This window comes from Tachyglossus aculeatus, chromosome 1, assembly GCF_015852505.1.
Source record: "Tachyglossus aculeatus isolate mTacAcu1 chromosome 1, mTacAcu1.pri, whole genome shotgun sequence".
NCBI lineage: Eukaryota > Metazoa > Chordata > Mammalia > Monotremata > Tachyglossidae > Tachyglossus > Tachyglossus aculeatus.
The window spans coordinates 7,078,040-7,101,008 of NC_052066.1; the positions used below are offsets into that span (position 1 = coordinate 7,078,040).

Here is a 22,969-nt window from a genome sequence, read left to right on the forward strand (position 1 = left end):
CCCTCTCCCTTTAAATCTCTGTCTCTCATACTCTTCCTCTCTTTGTCTCTCTGCTCCATCTTTCATCAATCGTATTTATTGAGCATTTACTGTGTGCAGAACACTGTACTAAGCGCTTGGGAAGTACAAATTGGCAACATATAGAGACAGTCCCTACCCAACAATGGGCTCACATGTCTGCTATGTGACCTGGGGCAAGTCACTTCCCTGACTCTATCTCTCCCTTTCTCCTGGCCCCCTCTCTTTTTCTCTTTGCCTCTCTCTTCCTCTGGTTATCTCCCTCTCTCATTCTCACACTGTCTCTCTCCTTCTCTCTGTCTCTCCCTCTTATTCTATCTCTCTGTGCATCTCCCTGTCTCTGTATCTCCTTCTTTTGCTGTCTCTCCCTCTCCTTTTCAATCTCTGTCTCTCACACTTTTTCTCCCTCTCCTTCTGTCTCTCTCTATCTCTCCTTCACCCTCTTCATCTCTTTCTCTCTCTCCCTATCTCCTCCTGACCCCCTTTCTCTTTCTCCATCTCTTTCTCCCTCTTTTGAGCTGTTTCTTTCTGTCTCTGTGTCTTTTTCTGTCTTTCTCCCTCTCCCACTCTATCTCTTTCTGTCTCTGTGTCTTTCACTGTCTCTCTCCCTCCCCCTCTCTTGCTCTTATCTCTTTCTGTTTGGGTGTCTTTTGCTGTCTCTCTTTTTTCCTCCCCCTATCAGGTGCTATCTCTCACACTTTCTGTCTCTGCCTCTCTATCTCCCTCTCTTTCTATCTCTCTGTCTCTCTCAGAGATAGTGGTGTACAGCTTTGGAGACTATGCTTTGCGTGACACCTACAAGGGACACAACTGTGTTCACTTTTCCTCATGCAATGAGGAAAAAGCTGACTGTTCTGAGGCATTTGGCAACTTTCTTATCTGAGTCTGGCCCAAATAAACCCATTTAAACCATGACATTCCTCACAGACTCATTTGATCACCAAGATGAAGAGATTGGTGACAAACTCTAAAAATGGAGCAATGCATTTATTGAGCCCCTACCGTATGCAGAACACAGTACTGAACACTTGGGAGAGCACAGTCGAGTTGGTAGATACTTTCTCCGTCCTCAAGGAAGTTACCATAATGATGGTATTTGTTAAGCGCTTACTATGTGCCAAGCACCGTTCTAAGCCCTGGGGAGGTTACAAGGTGATCAGGTTGTCCCACGCGGGGCTCACAGTCTTCATCCCCATTTTCCAGATGAGGGAACTGAGGTCTGGAGAAGTTAAGCGACTTGCCCAAAGTCGCACAGCTGAGAAGCGGCGGAGGTGGGATTAGAACCCAGGACCCTTTGACTCCCAAGCCCACGCTCTTGCTGATAAACCAGGGAGCTTCAATCTAATGGTAATTTAATCTCATTCAGTTAAGACGGCCAGTAAATAATTTGCCGGTGGGCAGAAGATGGCTCCAAGAGTGAGACCCCTCTTTCCTCTTCCCCTCCTCCCCCTCCCCATCCCCCCTGCCTTACCTCCTTCCCCTCCCCACAGCACCTGTATATATGGATATATGTTTGTACGGTTTTATTACTCTATTTATTTATTTTATTTGTACATATTTATTCTATTTATTTTATCTTGTTAATATGTCTTGCTTTGTTGTCTGTCTCCCCCTTCTAGACTGTGAGCCCACTGCTGGGTAGGGACCGTCTCTATATGTTACCAAATTGTACTTCCCAAGTGCTTAGTACAGTGCTCTGCACACAGTAAGCGCTCAATAAATATGAAGGAAGGAAGGAAGGAAGGAAGGAAGGAAGGAAGGAAGGAAGGAAGGAAGATGGAAAAATAAATTTAAGTCATGAGGTATGTAAGGTCTCAGTGATCATAACTGTGGTATTTGTTAAGTGCTTACTGTGTGCCAGGCACTGTACTAAGCGCTGGAGTGTATTCTGTAGGTTTTCAGTATACAACTCCTGGAGAAGCTGTTGGGATGATACAATAATATCTTGGATTTTATAGAATGCTTTTATACCCAGAGTCTTGTTACTGAGCATGATGTAATACTAATGATGGCATTTGTTAAGTGCTTTACTACATGCCAAGCACTGTTCTAAGCTCTGGGGAGGATACAAGGTGATCAGGTTGTCCCACGTGGGGCTCACAGTCTTCATCCCCATTTTACAGATGAAATAACTGAGGCACAGAGAAGTTAAGCAACTAGCCTGAGGCCAAACAGCAGACCAGTGGCAGAGCCAGCATTAGAACCCATGTCCTCTTACTTCCATTCCCTGGGCTCTTGCCAATAAATCACGCTGATCTTCTTCTGGGAGTCAGAAGGTCATGGGTTCTAATCCGGGCTCTTCCCCTGGTCTGCTGTGTGACCTTGGGCAAGTCACTTCACTTCTCTGTGCCTCGGTTCCATCATCTGTAAAATGGGGGTGGAGACTCTGAGCACCATGTGGGACAACCCGATTTCCTTGTATCTACCCCAGTACTTGGAGCAGTGCTTGGCACATAGTAAGCACTTTAAAAATAGCATCATTATTATTATTTATTTATCATTTATATAAAGGTCTGTCTTCCCCCTCTACACTGTAAGCTTGCTATAACCAAGGAACTTGTCTACGAATTCTGTTATAGTATACTCGCCCACGCGCTTAGTACAGTGTTCTGCACACAGTAAGCGCTCAATAAATACCACTGATGGATAAATAGTGGGCGCAGTAATAGCAGTGGTAGTAGTAGAAGTGAATATGATGGCATTTGTTAAGTGCTTACTCTGTGCCAAGCACTGTTCTAAGCACCGGAGTAGATATAAGGTGATCAGGTTGTCCCCCGTGGGGCTCACAGTCTTCATCCCCATTTTCCGGATTAGGTCACTGGGGCCCAGAGAAGTGAAGTGACTTGCCCAAGGTCACACAGCTGACAATTAATAATAATAATAATAATAATAATGGCATTTATTAAGCGCTTACTGTGTGCAAAGCACTGTTCTAAGCACTGGGGAGGTTACAAGGTGATCAGGTTGTCCCACGGGGGGCTCACACTCTTCATCCCCATTTTCCAGAGGAGGTCACTGAGGCCCAAAAAAGCGAAGTGACTTGCCCAAGGTCACAGAGCTGACAATAATAATAATAATAATAATAATAATAATAATAATGACATTTATTAAGCACTTACTATTTGTACAGCACGGTTCTAAGTGCTGGGGAGGTTACAAGGTGATCAGGCTGTCCCCTGTGGGGCTCACGGTCTTCATCCCCATTTTCCAGATGAAGTCGCTGAGGCCCAGAGAAGACAAGTGACTTACCCAAGGTCACACAGCTGACAATAATAATAATAATAATAATAATAATAATAATGGCATTTATTAAGCTCTTACTTTGTGCAAAGCACTGTTCTAAGCACTGGGGAGGTTACAAGGTGATCAGGTTGTCCCCCATGGGGCTCACAGTCTTCATCCCCATTTTCCAGATGAGGTCACTGGGGCCTAGAGAAGCAAAGTGACTTGCCCAAGGTCACACAGCTGACAATAATAATAATAATAATAATAATAATAATGATAATAATAATAATGGCATTTATTAAGCGCTTACTATGTGCAAAGCACTGTTCTAAGCACTGGGGAGATTACAAGGTGATCAGGTTGTCCCACGGGGGGCTCACAGTCCTCATCCCCATTTTCCAGATGATGTCACTGAGGCACAGAGAAGTGAAGTGACTTGCCCACAGCTAAGTGGTGGGCCAGGATTCGAACCCATGACCTCTGACTCCAAAGCCCCGGCTCTTGCCGCTAAGCCATGCTGCTTAAGGGATTATCAGCTAAGTGCATAGTCAGTGCAGAAGGGTGGGTGGTTAGGAGAAATGAGGACTTAAATTAGGGAAGGCTTCTTGGAGGAGGTGGGATTTTAGGAGGGTTTTGAAGGTGGGGAGAGCGGGGGTCTGTCATATATAATAATAATAATAATAATAATAATATTGATGGCATTTATTAAGTGCTTACTACTGTGAGCCCACTCTTAGACTGTGAGCCCACTGTTGGGTAGGGACTGTCTCTATATGTTGCCAACTTGTACTTCCCAAGCGCTTAGTACAGTGCTCTGCACACAGTAAGCGCTCAATAAATACGATTGATTGATTGATTGATTGATTGCAAAGTACTGTTCTAAGTGCTGGAGAGGCTACAGAGTGATCAGGTTGTCCCACATGGGGCTCACAGTCTTAATCCCCATTTTCCAGATGAGGTAACTGAGGCCCAGAGAAGTGAAGTGACTTGCCCAAAGTCACACAGCTGAAAAGTGGCGGGGCTGGGATTTGAACCCATGACCTCTGACTCCAAAGCCCGGGCTCTTTCCACTGAGATATGAAAGGGGAGGGCATTTGGGGCCAGAGGCAGGACGTGGGCCAGGGGTCGGCGGTGAGATGGAGGAGATGGCGGGGCAGGGAGGAGGTTGGCATGAGAGGAGGAGAGTGTGCGGGCCGGGCCGGAGGAGGAGACAGAAAGAAACATCATCAATCGTATTTATTGAGCGCTTACTGTGTGCAGAGCACTGTACTAAGCGCTTGAAACAGACCAAGAGAGGGAGAAAGAGAGACAGTGTGAAAGGGAGAGGGGCACAAGGAGATGGGGAAAGAGAAAGAGAGTCAGGAGGAGAAAGGGGGAGAGAGAAAGAGATGAAGAGGGTGAAGGAGAGATAGAGAGAGACAGAAGGAGAGGGAGAAAGAGTGTGAGAGACAGAGATTGAAAAGGAGAGGGAGAGACACCAAAAGAAGGAGATACAGAGAGAGAGAAGGAGACATACAGAGAGATAGAATGAGGGAGAGACAGAGAGAAGGAGAGAGACAGTGTGAGAATGAGAGAGGGAAAAAACCAGAGGAAGAGTGAGGCAAAGAGAAAAAGAGAGGGGGACAGGAGAAAGGGAGAGATGGAGACGGAAAGATGGAGCAGAGAGACAAAGAGAGGAAGAGTGTGAGAGACAGAGATTTAAAGGGAGAGGGAAAGAGGGAGACAGAGCAAGAGTGAGAGATGGGGAGACAGAGGGGGAGACAGAGTGAAAGGGAGAGAGAAGAAGAAAGAGACAGAGAAAGAGGGAGACAGAAAAAGAGAGAGGGTGAGGAGAAAGGGAGAGATTGAGACAATGATGGAGCAGAGAGACAAAGAGAGGAAGAAAGAGTGTGAGAGACAGAGATTGAAAAGGAGAGGGAGAGACACCAAAAGAAGGAGATACAGAGAGAGGCAGGGAGATGCACAGAGAGATAGAATAAGAGGGAGAGACAGAGAGAAGGAGAGAGACAGTGTGAGAATGAGAGAGGGAGAAAACCAGAGGAAGAGTGAGGCAAAGAGAAAAAGAGAGGGGGCCAGGAGAAAGGGAGAGGTAGAGACAGAAAGATGGAGCAGAGGGACAAAGAGAGGAAGAGTGTGAGAGACAGAGATTTAAAGGGAGAGGAAAAGAGGGAGACGGAGGGAGACAGAGCAAGAGTGAGAGGCAGGGAGACAGAGGGAGAGACAGAGTGAAAGGGAGAGAGAAGAAGAAAGAGACAGAGAAAGAGGGAGACAGAAAAAGAGAGAGGGCGAGGAGAAAGGGAGAGATTGAGACAATGATGGAGCAGAGAGACAAAGAGAGGAAGAAAGAGTGTGAGAGACAGAGATTGAAAAGGAGAGGGAGAGACACCAAAAGAAGGAGATACAGAGAGAGGCAGGGAGACGCACAGAGAGGGAGAGACAGAGAGAAGGAGAGAGACAGTGTGAGAATGAGAGAGGGAGAAAACCAGAGGAAGAGTGAGGCAAAAACAGCAAAAGAGAGGGGGCCAGGAGAAAGGGAGAGATAGAGACAGAAAGATGGAGCAGAGAGACAAAGAGAGGAAGAGTGTGAGAGACAGAGATTTAAAGGGAGAGGAAAAGAGGGAGACGGAGGGAGACAGAGCAAGAGTGAGAGACAGGGAGACAGAAGGAGAGCAGCGTGGCTCAGTGGAAAGAGCCTGGGCTTTGGAGTCAGAGGTCATGGGTTCGAATCCCGGCTCCACCGATTGTCAGCTGTGTGACTTTGGGCAAGTCACTTCACTTCTCTGGGCCTCAGTTACCTCATCTGGAAAATGGGGATGAAGACTGTGAGCCCCACGTGGGACAACCTGATCACCTTGTAACCTCCCCAGCACTTAGAACAGTGCTCTGCACGTAGTAAGTGCTGAATAAATGCCATTAAAAAAAAAAGGAGAGACAGAGTGAAAGGGAGAGAGAAGAAGAAAGAGACGAAGAGGGAGACAGAAAAGAAGCGCTCAATAAATATGATTGAATGAATGAAAGGAGAGCGGCCAGGGGAGGGAGGAGGGGGCGACCCCATGGACGGCTTGAAAGCCCAGGGTGACAGGTTTCTGATGGACAATCCCTGGAGGGGCTGGAGGAGCGGGGAGACGTGGACTGAACGTTTTTGTAGAAAAATGCTGCATAGATTCATTCATTCATTCATTCATTCAATCGTATTTATTGAGCGCTTACTGTGTGCAGAGCCCTGGACTAAGCGCTTGGGAAGTCCAAGTTAATTTGAAATGTAATCATTCTTCCTTTCTTCTTTCTTCTTCTTTTCAGACCATTCTTGTACTTCCCAAGCGCTTAGTGCAGTGCTCTGCACACAGTAAGCGCTCAGTAAATACGGTTGGTGATGATTCTTCTTTTTAAATGTAATCACATGTACATATAGGCCCACGTCATCCCTCAGGCCTGGAATGCCCCCAATCCCTCTGCCCATCCGCCAAGCTCGCTCTCTTCCTCCCTTCAAGGCCCTACTGAGAGCTCACCTCCTCCAGGAGGCCTTCCCACACTGAGCCCCTTCCTTCCTCTCCCCCTCGTTCCCCTCTCCATCCCCCCCATCTTACCTCCTTCCCTTTCCCACAGCACCTGTATATATGTATATATGTTTGTACGGATTTATTACTCTAATTTACTTGTACATATCTATTCTATTTATTTTATTTTGTTAGTATGTTTGGTTTTGTCTCCCCCTTTTAGACTGAGCCCACTGTTGGGTAGGGACTGTCTCTATATGTTGCCAATTTGTACTTCCCAAGCGCTTAGTACAGTGCTCTGCACACAGTAAGCGCTCAATAAATACGATTGATGATGTTCTAGAGACGGTCCCTACCCGACAGCGGGCTCACAGTCTAGAAGGGGGAGAAGTCTGGACTGCAGTGGGGAGAGACAGGAGGCAGGGAGGTCAGGCAGGAGGCTAACGCAGGAGCCTCTTTAGGTTGCGTCCATTCAAAGAGATCTTCCATCCAGAGAAGCAGCGTGGCTCAGTGGGTAGAGCCCGGGCTTGGGAGTCGGAGGTCATGGGTTCTAATCCCGGCTCCGCCACTTGTCAGCTGTGTGACTTGGAGCAAGTCACTTCACTTCTCTGGGCCTCAGTTCCCTCGTCTGTAAAATGGGGATGAAGATTGTGAGCCCCACTGTAGGATAACCTGATCCTCTTGTATCTACCCCAGCGCTTAGAACAGTGCTTGGCACATAGTAAGCGTTTATCAGATACCATTATTATTATTATTGTTATTATTATCCACACCTTCTAATCCTGGCTGTGCCACTCGTCTGCCGTGTGACCGTGGGCAAGTCACTTCACTTCTCTGAGCCTCAGTTCCCTCATCTGTAAAATGAGGATGAAGACCATGAGCCCCACTGTGGGACAACCTGATCATCTGAAGCAGCGGGGCTCAGTGGAAAGAGCCAGGGCTTTGGAGTCAAACATCATGGGTTCAAATCCAGGCTCCACCAATTGTCAGCTGTGTGACTTTGGGCAAGTCACTGAACTTCTCTGTGCCTCATTTACCTCCTCTGTAAAATGGGGATTAAGATTGTGAGCCCCCTTTGGGACAACCTGATTACCTTGTAACCTCCCCAGTGCTTAGAACAGTGCTTTGCACATAGTAAGTGTTTAATAAATGCCAACATTATTATTATTATTATTATTATCGTCTTGTATCTACCCCAGCGCTTAGAACAGTGCTTGGCACATAGTAAGCATTTATCAGATACCATCATTATTATCATTATTATTATTATTATTATTATTATTATTATTATTGTTATTATTATCCACGGCTTCTAATCCTGGCTCCGCCACTCATCTGCCGTATGACCGTTGGCAAGTCACTTCACTTCTCTGGGCCTCACTTCCCTCATCTGTAAAATGGGGGTGAAGACTGTGAGCCCCACTGTGGGACAACCTGATTACCTTGTATCTACCCCAGCACTTAGAACAGTGCTTGGCACATAGTAAGCATTTAACAGATACCATCATTATTATTATTATTATTATCATTATTATTATCCACGGGTTCTAAACCTGGCTCTGCCACTCATCTGCCATGTAACCGTGGGCAAGTCACTTCACTTCTCTGGGCCTCAGTTCCCTCATCTGTAAAATGGGGATGAAGACTGTGAGCCCCACTGTGGGACAACCGGATTACCTTGTACCTACCCCAGCGCTTAGAACAGTGCTTGGCACTTAGTAAGTGTTTAACAGATGCCATCATCATCATTATTATCATTATTATTATCCACGGGTTCTAATCCTGGTTCCGCAACCCTCTACCGTGTGACCATGGGCAAGTCACTTCACTTCTCTGTGCCTTAGTTCCCTCATCTGTAAAATGGGGATGAAGACCATGAGCCCCACTATGGGGCAACCTGCTTACCTTGTATCTACCCCAGCGCTTAGAACAGAGCTTGGCACATACCATTACTATTATTATTATTATTATTATTATTATTATTATTATTATTATTCACGGGTTCTAATCCTGGCTCCGCCACTCGTGACCGTGGGCAAGTCAATTCACTTCTCTGTGCCTCAGTTCTCTCCTCTGTGAAACAAGGATGGAGACGATGAGCCCCACATGGGACAGGGACTGTGCCCTACCCGATTTGTTTGGATGCACCCAGCCCTTAGTACAGTGCCTGGCATATAGTAAGCGCTTTACAAATACCACTATTATTATTATTATCCATCAAACGTTAGTGATTTAGGACGTGCCGTTTGACCCACAGTGACAACCCACTGATGTCTCCATCTTTCTTCCATTACAGACGATCTCACCAATTCCTCGGAATCCCGATTGTCCCTGGAAGATCTTTTCAGGAAAGAGTTTGCCGTCCACAACCCGGAAGCCTGGTGGGTCAATGGTGAGTGCCCAAGCCATTCGATTCCGGCCCCCTCCCCAATCCGCAGATCCGGCGTTTTCTCCCATCTCCTTCACGTCTCTGGGGCCCACATTCCCAGAGAAGCAGCGTGGCCTAGTGGTTAGTGGCCGGGCCTGGGAATCAGAAGGACCTGGGTTCTAATCCTGGCTCTGCCACGTTTCTGCTGAGTGACACTGGGCAAGTCACTTCACTCCTCCGGCCTCAGTGGCCTCATCTGGAAAATGGGGATTAAGACTGTGAGCCCCATGTGGGACAACTTGAATAGCTTGTATCTACACCAGAGTTTAGAACAGTGCCTGACATATAATAATAATAATGGCATTTATTAAGCAATTACTATGTGCAAAGCACTGTTCTAAGCACTGGGGAGGTTACAAGGTGATCAGGTTGCCCGACGGGCTCATAATCTTAATCCCCATTGTACAAATGAGGTCACTGAGGGACAGAGAATCAATCAATCAATCAATTCTATTTATTGAGCGCTTACTGTGTGCAGAGCACTGTACTAAGTGCTTGGGAAGTACAAGTTGGCAACATATAGAGCCAGTCCCTACCCAACAGTGGGGTAGTAAAATAAATAAATAAATAGAGTAATAAGTATGTACAAACATATATACATATATACAGGTGCTGCGGGGAAGGGAAGGAGGTAAGATGGGGGATGAGGAGGGGGACAAGGGGGAGAGGAAGGAGGGGACTCAGTGTGGGAAGGCCTCCTGGAGGAGGTGAGCTCTCAGTAGGGCCTTGAAGGGAGGAAGAGGGCTAGCTTGCCAGATGGGCAGAGGGATTGGGGGCATTCCAGGCCCGGGGGAGGACGTGGGCCGGGGGTCGACGGCGGGACAGGCGAGAGCGAGGCACGATGAGGAGATTAGCGGCAGAGGAGTGGAGGGTGCGGGCTGGGCTGGACAAGGACAGTAGGGAGGTGAGGGAGCAGGGGGCAAGGTGATAGACAGCCTTGAAGCCGAGGGTGAGGAGTTTCTGCCTGATGCGCAGATTGATTGGTAGCCACTGGAGATTTTTGAGGAGGGGAGTAATATGCCCAGAGCGTTTCTGGACAAAGACAGTCCGGGCAGCGGCGTGAAGTATGGATTGAAGTGGGGAGAGACACGAGGATGGGAGATCAGAGAGGAGGCTAATGCAGTAGTCCAGACGGGATAGGATGAGAGCTTGAACGAGCAGGGTAGCGGTTTGGATGGAGAGGAGAGAGCGGATCTTGGCAATGTTGCAGAGCTGAGACCGGCAGGTTTTGGTGACGGCTTGGATGTGAGGGGTGAATGTGAGAGCGGAGTCGAGGATGACACCAAGGTTACAGGCTTGTGAGACGGGAAGGATGGTAGTGCCGTCCACAGTGATGGGAAAGTCAGGGAGAGGGCAGGGTTTGGGCGGGAAGACAAGGAGTTCAGTCTTGGACACGTTGAGTTTTCGATGGCGGGCAGACATCCAGATGGAGATGTCCTGAAGGCAGGAGGAGATGCGAGCCTGGAGGGAGGGGGAGAGAGCGGGGGCAGAGATGGAGATCTGGGTGTCATCAGTGCAGAGATGATAGTTGAAGCCTTGGGAGCGAATGAGGTCACCAAGAGAGTGAGTGTAGATTGAAAACAGAAGGGGACCGAGAACTGAACCTTGGGGAACCCCCACAGTAAGGGGATGGGAGGGGGAGGAGGAGCCTGCAAAAGAGACTGAGAAAGAACGACCGGAGAGATAAGAGGAGAACCAGGACAGGACGGAGTCTGTGAAACCAAGATTGGATAGCGTGTTGAGGAGAAGCGGGTGGTCCACAGTGTCGAAGGCAGCTGAGAGGTCGAGGAGGATTAGGATAGAGTAGGAGCCGTTGGATTTGATAAGCAGGAGGTCATCGGTGACCTTTGAGAGGGCGTTTCCGTGGAATGTAGGGGACGGAAGCCAGACTGGAGGGGGCCGAGGAGAGAGTTGGCGTTGAGGAATTCGAGGCAGCGCGTGTAGACACCTTGTTCAAGGAGTTTGGAAAGGAATGGTAGGAGGGAGATGGGGCGATAACTAGAAGGTGAGGTGGGGTCAAGAGAGGTTTTTTTTAGGATGGGAGAGACATGGGCATGTTTGAAGGCAGAGGGGAAGGAACCAGTGGAGAGTGAGTGGTTGAAGATGGAAGTTAAGGAGGGGAGAAGGGACGGAGCGAGAGGGAATGGGGTCAGAAGCGCAGGTGGCCGTAGTAGCACTTGAGAGGAGGGAGGAGAGCTCCTCTGAGGATACTGCTGGGAAGGATGGGAGAGTAGCAGAGAGTGTTGACAGCCAGTGGGCTGGAGAACGGGGGGAAGTGACTTTGGGGAGGTTGGACCTGATGGATTTAATTTTATTAATGAAGTAGGAGGCCAGATCGTTGGGGGTGAGGGAAGGAGGAGGGGGAGGAACCGGGGGCCTGAGAAGGGAGTTGAATGTACGGAAGTACAGAGAAGTGAAGTGACTTGCACAAAGTCACACAACTGACAAATGGTGGAGCCGGGATTTGAACCCATGACCTCTGACTCCAAAGCCCGGGCTCTTTCCACTGAGCCACGCTGCTTCTCAAATACTATTATTATTATTATTATTATTATTATTATTATTATTATTATATCAATAGTATTTCACTAGCCTTCTGCTAAGGGCGGAGCACTGTTTGGAGTACTTGGGAGAGAAGAAGAAGAGCAAAAGACTCATTCTCTTCCCTCAATGAACTTGCAGCGTGGCTCAGTGGAAAGAGCCCGGGCTTGGGAGTCAGAGGGCACGGGTTCTAATCCCGGCTCCACCACTTGTCTGCTGTGTGACCTTGGACAAGTCACTTCACTTCTCAGTGCCTCAGTTCCCTCACCTGTAAAAGGGGGATTAAGACTTTGAGCCCCACGTGGGACAAGTTGATTAGCTTGTATCTACCCCAGGGTTTAGAACAGTGCTTGGCACATAGTAAGCACTTAACAAATGCTTAACAAAGCACTTAACAGTCTTCTAGACTGTGAGCCCGTTGTTGGTTAGGGACCGTCTCTATATGTGGCCAACTTGTACTTCCCAAGCACTTAGTCCAGTGGTCTGCACACAGTAAGCGCTCAATAAATAAATAATAAATAAATAATAAATAAGAATAATAAATAAATAAATGAATGAATGAATGAATGAATGAATGAATGAACAAATACCACAGTTATTATTATAATTATCTGTTTGTTGCGGAAGGGGATGAAACAACTGGGCTCCTTGAGGAGTGGGAACTGAACGTTTTCGTCGAAAAATGATGCAGGCGTCAGAGTGACGGGTGGAGATGGGAGGCTGGGAGGTCAGCCAGGAGGCTGATCCTGGAGTGAAGATGAGGGCTTTGATCAGCGTGGGAGCGGTTGGGATGGAGAGGAAAGTGCAGACTTTAGTGATTTCGTGAAAGTTGAGCTGACAGGATTTGGTGACGGATTGAACGTGTGGGTTGGATGAGAGAGAGGAGTCAAGGGTCTTTGTCAAGGTTGCGGGCTTGTGAGACAGAGAGGCCGGTAGTGATGGGAAAATCAGCAAGATGAGGATGAGAATGAGGTGAGATGTTTGGTTTGAGGTGTTGGGAGGACGTCCAGGTGGAGACGTCCTGAAGGCCGGAGGAGATGCGAGATTGGAGAGAGGGAGATTTGGGAATCATCCATTCATTCTATTTATTTTATTTTGTTGGTATGTTTGGTTTTGTTCTCTGTCTCCCCCTTTTAGACTGTGAGCCCACTGTTGGGTAGGGACTGTCTCTATATGTTGCCAACTTGGACTTCCCAAGCGCTTAGTACATTTTACTTGTACCTATCTATTCTATTTCTTTTATTTTGTTAGTATGTTTGGTTTTGTTCTCTGTCTCCCCCTTTTAGACTGTGAGCCCACTGGTGGGTAGGGACTGTCTCTATATGTTGCCAATTTATACTTCCCAAGTGCTTAGTACAGTGCTCTGCACATAGTAAGCACTCAATAAATATGATTGATGATGATGATGAGTGCTCTGCACACAGTAAGCGCTCAATACGATTGATTGATTCACTCATTCATTCAGTCTGTCAGTCAGTCAAATTTATTGAGCGCTTGCCATAATAATGATAATAATAATAATGATGGTATTTGTTAAGCGCTTACTATGTGCAAAGCACTGTTCTAAACGCTGGGGGGATACAAGGTGATCAGGTTGTCCCACGTGGGGCTCACAGTCTTAATCCCCATTTTACAGATGAGGGAACTGAGGCACAGAGAAGTGAAGTGACTTGCCCAAAGTCACACAGCTGACAAGTGCGGGGAGCCGGGATTTGAACCCATGACCTCTGACTCCAAAGCCCGGGCTCTTTCCATTGAGCCACGCTGCTTCTCTGTGCAGAGCCGCTTGGGAAGTACAACTCGGCAGCAAAGAGAGACAGTCCCGGCCCACAAGGGGCTCACAGTCTAGAAGCAGCGTGGCTCAGTGGGAAGAGCTCGGGCTTGGGAGTCAGAGGTCATGGGTTCTAATCCCGGCTCTGCCACTTGTCAGCTGGGTGACCTTGGGCAAGTCACTTCACTTCTCTGGGCCTCAGTTCCCTCATATGTAAAAGGGGGATGAAGACTGTGAGCCCCACGTGGGACAACCTTGATTACCTTGTATCCCCCCCCCAGCACTTAGAACAGTGATGGTGATGATGATGGTATTTGTTAAGCGCTTACTGTGTGCGAAGCACTGTTCTAAGCTCTGGGGAGACTACAAGGTGATCAGATTGTCCCACGGGGGGCTCACAGTTTTAATCCCCATTTTACAGATGAGGTAACCGAGGCCCAGAGAAGTTGTGACTTGCCCAAAGTCACACAGCTGACAGTTGGTGGAGCCGGGATTTGAACCCATGACCTCTGACTCCAAAGCCCGGGCTCTTTCCACTGAGCCACGCTGCTTCACGGTTCTTGGAACATAGTAAGCGCTTAACAAATGCCAACATTATTATTAAAATAAGTCAACAGGCATTAATAGCATCAATATAAATATATAAATATTCTCTTTATATCAATATAAAGAGAAGCAGCGTGGCTCAGTGGAAAAGAGCCCGGGCTTTGGAGTCAGAGGTCATGGGTTCGAACCCCGGCTCCGCAAATTGTCAGCTGTGTGACTTTGGGCAAATCACTTGACTTCTCTGTGCCTCAGTTACCTCATCTGTAAAATGGGGATTAAGACTGTGAGCCCCACGTGGGACACCTGATCACCTTGTAACCTCCCCAGCGCTTAGAACAGTGCTGTGCACATAGTAAGCGCTTAATAAACGCCATTATTATTATTATTATAAATATTTATAAATAGTCAATATACTATATCCCTCCTCCCCCTCTCCATCCCCCCACCGTACCTCCTTCCCCTCCCCACAGCACCTGTATATATGTATATATTTGTACTTATTTATTACTCTATTTATTTATTTTATTTGTACATATTTATTCTATTTATTTTATTTTGTTAATATGTTTTATTTTGTTCTCTGTCTCCCCCTTCTAGACTGTGAGCCCACTGTTGGGTAGGGACCGTCTGTATACGTTGCCAACTTGGACTTCCCAAGCGCTTAGTCCAGTGCTCTGCACACAGTAAGCGCTCAATAAATACGATTGAATGAATGAGTGAAAGCTGCAGAGCCGGAATTAGAACCCACGACCCCGACTCGCAAAAACGTCCCAGACATTTAGGCCTACCGCGAGCAGCAAAGGGAAGTGACTCACCCAAGGTCATCATTATTATTACCCACCCGCCGCCCTCTCCGCTTAATCCCCGCTTTACAGATGAGGTAACTGAGGCCCGGAGAAGTGAAACGACTTGCCCAAGGTCACACAGCAGACGAGTGGCGGAGCCGGGATTAGAACCCACGTCCTCTGACTCCCAAGCCTGGGCTTTTTCCACTAAGCCACGAGTGTTTCAATCCACCGTAAGGAGCCTGTTTTTTCCCCCGTCCACTGACGCTGTTAAATATAGAACTCTTTCTAAGCGTATTATTTGAGTTTTTATTGAAGTGCTGAATTAAGGCCTTTGAATCCCCCATCGCCGCACGAGGAGGATACTTCTAAGAAAAGCCGGCTTGGAGAAATGGAAGCCGAATCCTCCCGCTTCCCATTAACGTTAATGGGATTTACGCGTGTGTATTGAGAAGAAGATTGAGCGGGGCGATTTAAAAATAAATACGGATGATATTTCCAAATCGGGGGGCTTTGATTCGGTTCTGCTGCTGCTGGCTTTTTTCCTCTTCTTCGCACGTGAGGTGTCCAGTGTTCCGGGCGTGGGGAAGTATCGGGAGCGGGATCTCGGTTTATTTATTTATTTTATTTGTCCATATCTATTCTATTTATTTTATTTTGTTAGTATGTTTGGTTTCGTTCTCTGTCTCCCCCTTTTAGACTGTGAGCCCACTGTTGGGTAGGGACTGTCTCTATATGTTGCCAATTTGTACTTCCCAAGCGCTTAGTACAGTGCTCTGCACACAGTAAGCGCTCAATAAATACGATTGATGATGATGATGATGATGATGAAGCAGCGTGGCTCAGTGGAAAGAGCCCGGGCTTGGGAGTCAGAGGCCGTGGGTTCTAATCCCGGCTCCGCCACTTGTCAGCTGGGTGACTTTGGGCGAGTCGCTTCACTTCTCTGGGCCTCAGTTCCCTCATCTGTACCGAGCCCGGGTAGCTCAGTCGGTAGCGCATCAGACTTTTAATCTGAGGGTCCAGGGTTCAAGTCTCTGTTCGGAAGGCCGCTTATTTCCCTTCTAGACTGTGAGCCCACTGTTGGGTAGGGACCGTCTCTATATGTTGCCAACTTGGACTTCCCAAGCGCTTAGTACAGTGCTCTGCACACAGTAAGCGCTCAATAAATGCAATTGAGTGAATGAATGAATGAACAATTAGACAGGCAGACATTATAATAATGGTATTTGTTAAGAGCTTACTATGTGCCAAGCACTGTTCTAAGCGCTGGGGAGGATACAAAGTGATCAGGTTGTCCCACAGGGGACTCACAGTCTTCATCCCCATTTTCCAGATGAGGGAACTGAGGTGCAGAGAAGTGAAGTGACTTACCCAAGGTCACACAGCAGACAAGTGGCGGAGCTGGGATTAGAATGCTGCTTATTGAGCACTTACTGGGTGCAGAGCACTGTACTAAGCACTTGGGAAAGTACAATAGTAATAATAATAATAATGGCATTTGTTAGGCACTTACTGTGTGCCAAGCACTTTTCTAAGCGCTGGGCAGGATACAAGGTAATCAGGTTGTCCCACGTGGGGCTCACAGTCTTCATCCCCATTTTGCAGATGAGGTCACTGAGGCACAGAGAAGTTAGAGAAGCAGTGTGGCTCAGTGGAAAGAGCATGGGCTTTGGAGTCAGAGGCCGTGGGTTCAAATCCCAGCTCTGCCAATTACCAGCTGTGTGACTTTGGGCAAGTCAATTCACTTCTCTGGGCCTCAGTTCCCTCATCTGTAAAATGGGGATGAAGACTGTGAGCCCCTCGTGGGACAACCTGATTACCTTGTATCTACCCCAGCGCTTAGAACAGTGCTTTGCACATAGTAAGCGCTTAACAAATACCAACATTATTATTATTTATTATTAAGAGTTTTGCCCACCAGCAGACAAGTGGTGGAGCCGGGATTAGAACCCACAACCTTTGACTCCCAAGCCCAGGCTCTTTCCCGCTGAGCCACACCGCTTCCCAATCCAACAATCAACAGACACATTCCCTGCCCACAATGAGCTTACAGTCCAGAGAGGTGGAGACAGACATGAAGAGAAATAAATAAACATGGGATATACGGAAGTAAGTGGAGTGGGGCTGGGATGGGGGGTGAAGAAAAGGAGCGAGTCAGGGCGATGCGGAAGGGAGAGGGAGATGAGGAAAAGCGGGGTTTAGTCAAGGAAGGCCTCTTGGAGGAGGTGGTTGGCTTGGAAGATGGGGGAGAGTCATTGTCTGTGGGATTTGAGGAGGGAGGGCATTCCGGGCCAGAGGCAGGATGAGGGTGATGAGTAGGAGGTGAGACAGGCCTCGTCTGAGAAGAGAAGCAGTGTGGCTCAGTGGAAAAGAGCACAAGCTTTGGAGTCAGAGGTCATGGGTTCAAATCCCAGCTCCGCCACTTGTCAGCTGTGTGACTTTAGGCAAGTCACTTCACTTCTCTGGGCCTCAGTTCCCTCATGTGGAAAATGGGGGTGAAGACTGTGAGCCCCAGGTGGGACAACCTGATCACCTTGTATCCTCCCCAGCGCTTAGAACAGTGCTTTGCACATAGTAAGTGCTTAACAAATACCATTATTATTATTATCATTCTAATCCCGGTTCCACCACTGGTCTGCTGGGTGACCTTAATCTTAATCCCCATTTTACAGATGAGGGAACTGAGGCACAGACGAGTGAAGTGACTTGCCCAAAAGCACACAGCTGACAGTTGGCAGAGGCAGGATAATAATAATAATAATATTGATGGCATTTATTAAGCACTTACTATGTGGCAAGCACTGTTCTAAGCGCTGGGGAGGTTACAATTGGATCAGGTTGTCCCATGAGGGGCCTCACAGTCTTTATCCCCATTTTACAGATGAGGTAACTGAGGTCCAGAGAAGTTAAGTGACTTGCCCAAAGTCACACAGCTGACAATTGGCGGAGTCGGGATTTGAACCCATGACCTCTGACTCCAAAGTCCGGGCTCTTTCCACTGAGCCACGCTGCTTCTCTGTGTGAACCCATGACCTCTGATTCCAAAGCCTTTGCTCTTTCTACTGAGTCAAGCTGCTGATCTGCACCTATAATTCTGTTTATCTATTTTTCATGGTATTGACGCCCATCTACTTGTTTTGTTTTGTTGTCTCTGTCCCCCTTGTAGGCTGTGAGCCTGGTGTTGGGCAGGGATTGTTTCTATCTGTTCCCAAATTGTTCTTTCCAAGCGCTTAGTACAGTGCTCTGCACACAGTAAGCGCTCAATAAATACGATTGAGTGAATGAATGAATGAATGAATGAATCGCCACTGAGAATCATGGAAGCCCACAGAATTATTACTCTCTGGAGGCATTCTCAGGTCGGAGGGCATAAGCGCGAATTGCGCCCAGGCAGGGTTTAATTTATATGAAGAACTGTGAGGCAGCATGGCTCAGTGGAAAGATCCCGGGCTTTGGAGTCAGAGGTCGTGGGTTCAAATCTCGGCTCCGCCAATTGTCAGCTGTGTGACTTTGGGCAAGTCACTTCACTTCTCTGGGCCTCAGTGACCTCATCAGGAAAATGGGGATGAAGACTGTGAGCCCCCTGTGGGACAACCTGATCACTTTGTAACCTCCCCAGTGCTTAGAACAGTGCTTTGCACATAGTAAGTGCTTAATAAATGCCATGATTATTATTATTATTATTGCACATAGTAAGCGCTAAGCACTTCCCTAAGCCTTCCTTTCCTCTTCTCCCACTCCCTTCAGCATCGCCCTGACTCGCTCCCTTTATCAATCATCATCATCATCATCAATCGTATTTATTGAGCGCTTACTGTGTGCAGAGCACTGTACTAAGTGCTTGGGAAGTAGAAGTTGGTAACATATAGAGACAGTCCCTACCCAGCAGTGGGCTCACAGTCTAAAAGAGTACAATCCCCCCTCCCAGCCCCACATCACTTATGTCCAGATCTCTAATTAATTTATTTCTATTAATATCAATCAATCAGTCAATCGTATTTATTGAGCGCTTTCTGTGTGCAGAGCACTGTACTAAGCGCTTGGGAATATCTGTCTCCCCTGTAGACTCCAAGCTTGTTGTGGGCAGTGAATTTGTCTGTTAATTGTTATATTGTAATAACAACAATAATGATGGTATTTGTTAAGCGCTTACTATGTGCGAAGCCCTGTTCTAAGCGCTAGGGGGGATACAAGGTGATCAGGTTGTCCCATGGGGGGCTCACAGTCTTCATCCCCATTGTACAGATGAGGGAACTGAGGCACAGAGAAGTGAAGTGGCTTGCCCAAAGTCACACAGCTGACAAGTGGCAGAGCCGGGATTAGAACCCATGATCTCTGGCTCTTTCCATACTCTTTCCACACTGTACTCTCCCAAGCACTTAGTACAGTGCTCTGCACGCGGTAAGCGCTCAATAAATGCCACTGAATGAATGAAAGAATGAATGAATCAATCGTATTTATTGAGCACTTACTGTGTGCAGAGCACTGTACTAAGTGCTTGGGAAGTACAATCAATCAATCAATCATATTTATTGAGCACTTACTGCGTGCAGAGCACTGTACTAAGCGCTTGGGAAGTACAAGTTGGGAACATATAGAGACAGTCCCTACCCAACAGTGGGCTCACAGTCTAGAAGAATCAGAATTATAACTAATGCCTCCATTAGTATTATTATCGGGACTTGGAAGAGTTTCATCTCAATGGTTATTTCATGTGTAATTATCACGTATTTTTGTATGCCAAACTTAAACCGACGCTAACGAAAATATTTACCTAAGCATCTAAGACTATCTTCCGATAAATACAAATTCGCATTTATTACCGGGGCCAGATGATGGTTAATTTATCAGTTCCCCCCGACCCCCGGTCGAAGCAAATACATTTTTAATTAGTTGAAAAATGTGCACAGTGTTTCCGCGACCCAGGGGAAGAAAGCTGTGAAAAAGCAGAGCCACCAGATAAATCTGTTTTTCGAGAGATGAATTATTTGATTATTGTAATCACGGTTCTCATTGAATTTTGGGAAATATTCACCCACCCCAAGTGAGCAAGCTGATGTGCTGTGCTTAAATAATAATAATAATAATAATAATAATAGCATTTATTAAGTGCTTACTATGTGCAAAGCACTGTTCTAAGCACTGGGGACGTTACAAGGTGATCAGCTTGTCCCATGGGGGGGCTCACAGTCTTTATCCCCATTTTACAGATGAGGTAACTGAGGCTCAGAGCAGTTATTCATTCATTCAATCGTATTTATTAAGCGCTTACTGTGTGCAGAGCACTGTACTAAGCGCTTGGGAAGTCCAAGTTGGCAACATATAGAGACGGTCCCTACCCAACAGTGGGCTCACAGTCTAGAAGGGGAGACAGACAACAAAACAAAACATACTAACAAAATAAAATAAGTAGAATAAATATGTACAAGTAAAATAAATAAAGTTATGTGACTTGCCCAAGGTCACACAGCTGACAATTGGCAGAGCTGGGATTTGAACCCATGACCTCTGACTCCAAAGCCTGGGCTCTTTCCACTGAGCCACGCTGCTTCTCTATGCTTAATATGCTTAAAGTCAAGAACATTTGAGTTTGGAACAATCGCTCAATTTTCAAAGTCCTTGAAACCGAGAGTGGATTTAGGGTTTTCTCGACAGGTTTGGAGTTTTTCTAACCTGTCAGGCCCTTGAGGGTAGATATTCATTCATTCGATCGTATTTATTGAGCGCTTACTGTGTGCAGAGCACTGTACTAATCACTTATAATAATAACGACGGCTTTTGTAAGCACATATTATAATAATAATGATAATATGTGCCAAGCACTGTTCTAAGCGCTGGGTTAATGATAATAATTATGAAGATGGTATTTGTTAAGCGCTTACTATGTGCAAGCACTGTTCTAAGTTCTAAGCTCATTCATTCAATCGTATTTATTGAGCACTCAATAAATATGATTGAATGAACGAATGAATAAATACGATTGAATGAATGAATGTACTAAGCTCTTTCATTCAATCGTATTTATTCATCATCATCAATCGTATTTATTGAGCGCTTACTGTGTGCAGAGCAATGTACTAAGCGCTTGGGAAGTACAAGTTGGCAACGTATAGAGACGGTCCCTACCTAACAGTGGGCTCACAGTCTAAAAGGTATTTATTGAGTGCTTACTGTGTGCGGAGCACTGTACTAAGCTCATTCATTCAATCGTGTTTATTGAGCGCCTACTGTGTGCAGAGCACTGTACTAAGCGCTTGGGAAGTACAAGTTGGCAGTCTGTCTCCTGCTTCTAGGCTGAGCCCATTGTTGGGTAGGGACCGTCTCTAGATGTTGCCAACTTGGACTTCCCAAGCACCTAGTCCAGTGCTCTGCACCCAGTAAGCGCTCAATAAATGCAATTGGATGAATGAATGAATGGGCCTCAGGTCCCTCATCTGTAAAAAATGGGGATTTATTCATTCAATGAATCATATTATTGAGAGCTTATGGTGTGCAGAGCACTGTACTAAGCGCTTGGAAAGTACAATTTAGCAAAAAAGAGAGCCAATCCCTGCCCGTAATAGGCTCACAGTCTAGAAGTGGGGGAGACAGACATCATTCATTCATTCAATCGTATTTATTGGGCGCTTACTGTATGCAGAGCACTGTACTAAGCACTTGGGAAGTACAAATCGGCAACAGATAGAGACAGTACCTACCCAACAATGGGCTCATAGTCTAGAAGGGGGAGACAGACAACGAAACAAAGCAAGTAGACAGGTGTCAATACCATCAGAATAAATAGAATTAGATTAGAAATAGAATTAGATTAGATTAGAAATAGAATTAGATTAGATTAGACATAGAATTAGAAGCAGCGTGGCTCAGTGGAAAGAGCCCGGGCTTTGGAGTCAGAGGTCAGGGGTTCAAATCCCGGCTCCACCAACTGTCAGCTGTGTGACTTTGGGCAAGTCACTTCACTTCTCTGTGCCTCAGTGACCTCATCTGTAAAATGGGGATGAAGACTGTGAGCCCCACCGTGGGACAACCTGATCACCTTGTAACCTCCGCAGCGCTGAGAACAGTGCTTTGCATCATCATCACCATCATCATCATCAATCGCATTTATTGAGCACTTACTATGTGCAGAGCACTGTACTAAGCGCTTGGGAAGTACAAATTGGCAACATATAGAGACAGTCCCAACCCAACAGTGGGCTCACAGTCTAAAAGAGGGAGTACATAATAAGCGCTTAATAAATGCCATCGTCAATTAGAGCTATAGACACATCTGGCATTAATAGGATTAAGACCGTGAGCCCCTTGTGGCGCAGGGACTGTGTCCAACCTGATTTGCTGATATCTCCCCGGTCGCTTAGTACAGTGCCTGGCACATGTTCAGTGCTTAACAAATGCCGCAATAATTATTATTCATTCAGTCATTCATTCAATCGCATTTATTGAGCACTTACTGTGTGCAGAGCACTGGACTAAGCGTTGAAAGTCCAAATGGGCAACAGAGACGGTCCCTACCCACAATGGGCTTACAGTCTAGAAGGGGGAGACAGACAACAAAACAACAAAAATATAGAGAAGCAGCGTGGCTCAGTGGAAAGAGCATGGGCTTTGGAGTCAGAGGTCATAGGTTCGAATCCTGCTTCCGCCACATGTCTGCTGTGTGACCTTGGGCAAGTCACTTAACTTCTCTGAGCCTCAGTTACTTCATCTGTAAAATGAGGATTAAGACTGTGAGCCCCAACGTGGGACAACTTGATCACCTTGTATCCCCCCCAGCGCTTAGAACAGTGCTCTGCACATAGTAAGCGCTTAATAAATGCCATTATTATTATTATTATTATTATTATTATTATTATTATTATTACAGTAAGCACTCAGTTGAATGGCTGTCATCTCACGATGGGGCCTCTGGAAAAATTAGGTTTTGTTTGGCCAAGTTTAGTCTCGTTTCCAAGCAAAACGTTGATTCAAAAGAGGGTGTGTGTTTCTTTTCTCCGCTGAAATCTGTTGACGTCGGTAGAGAGTTTGAAGCGTGGAAATGCTAAAATCGATCTGGCAGCGAAACAACTGTGTCCTTGGAAACATTTCACTGTGGCAGGATTTTATCCTGCAGGTGTATCCCGCGATTGATAATAATAATAATAATAATGATAACAATGGT

At 46.6% G+C, this 22,969-nt stretch overlaps 1 protein-coding gene and 1 non-coding gene across 2 annotated transcripts in view; both read left to right on the forward strand.

The window, feature by feature from the left end:
• The window catches only part of DPP10 (dipeptidyl peptidase like 10), a 301,222-nt gene that overhangs the window by 69,056 nt on the left and 209,197 nt on the right, over nucleotides 1-22,969 (forward strand). Inside the window, exon 3 of the mRNA XM_038753670.1 lies at nucleotides 9,037-9,132. Coding sequence (XP_038609598.1) covers nucleotides 9,037-9,132 — 96 coding nt within the window. The remainder of the gene's footprint in view (nucleotides 1-9,036; nucleotides 9,133-22,969) is intronic.
• Nucleotides 15,784-15,862, forward strand: TRNAK-UUU. Its single transcript has one exon. It is a non-coding gene; the product is annotated as a tRNA-Lys (tRNA).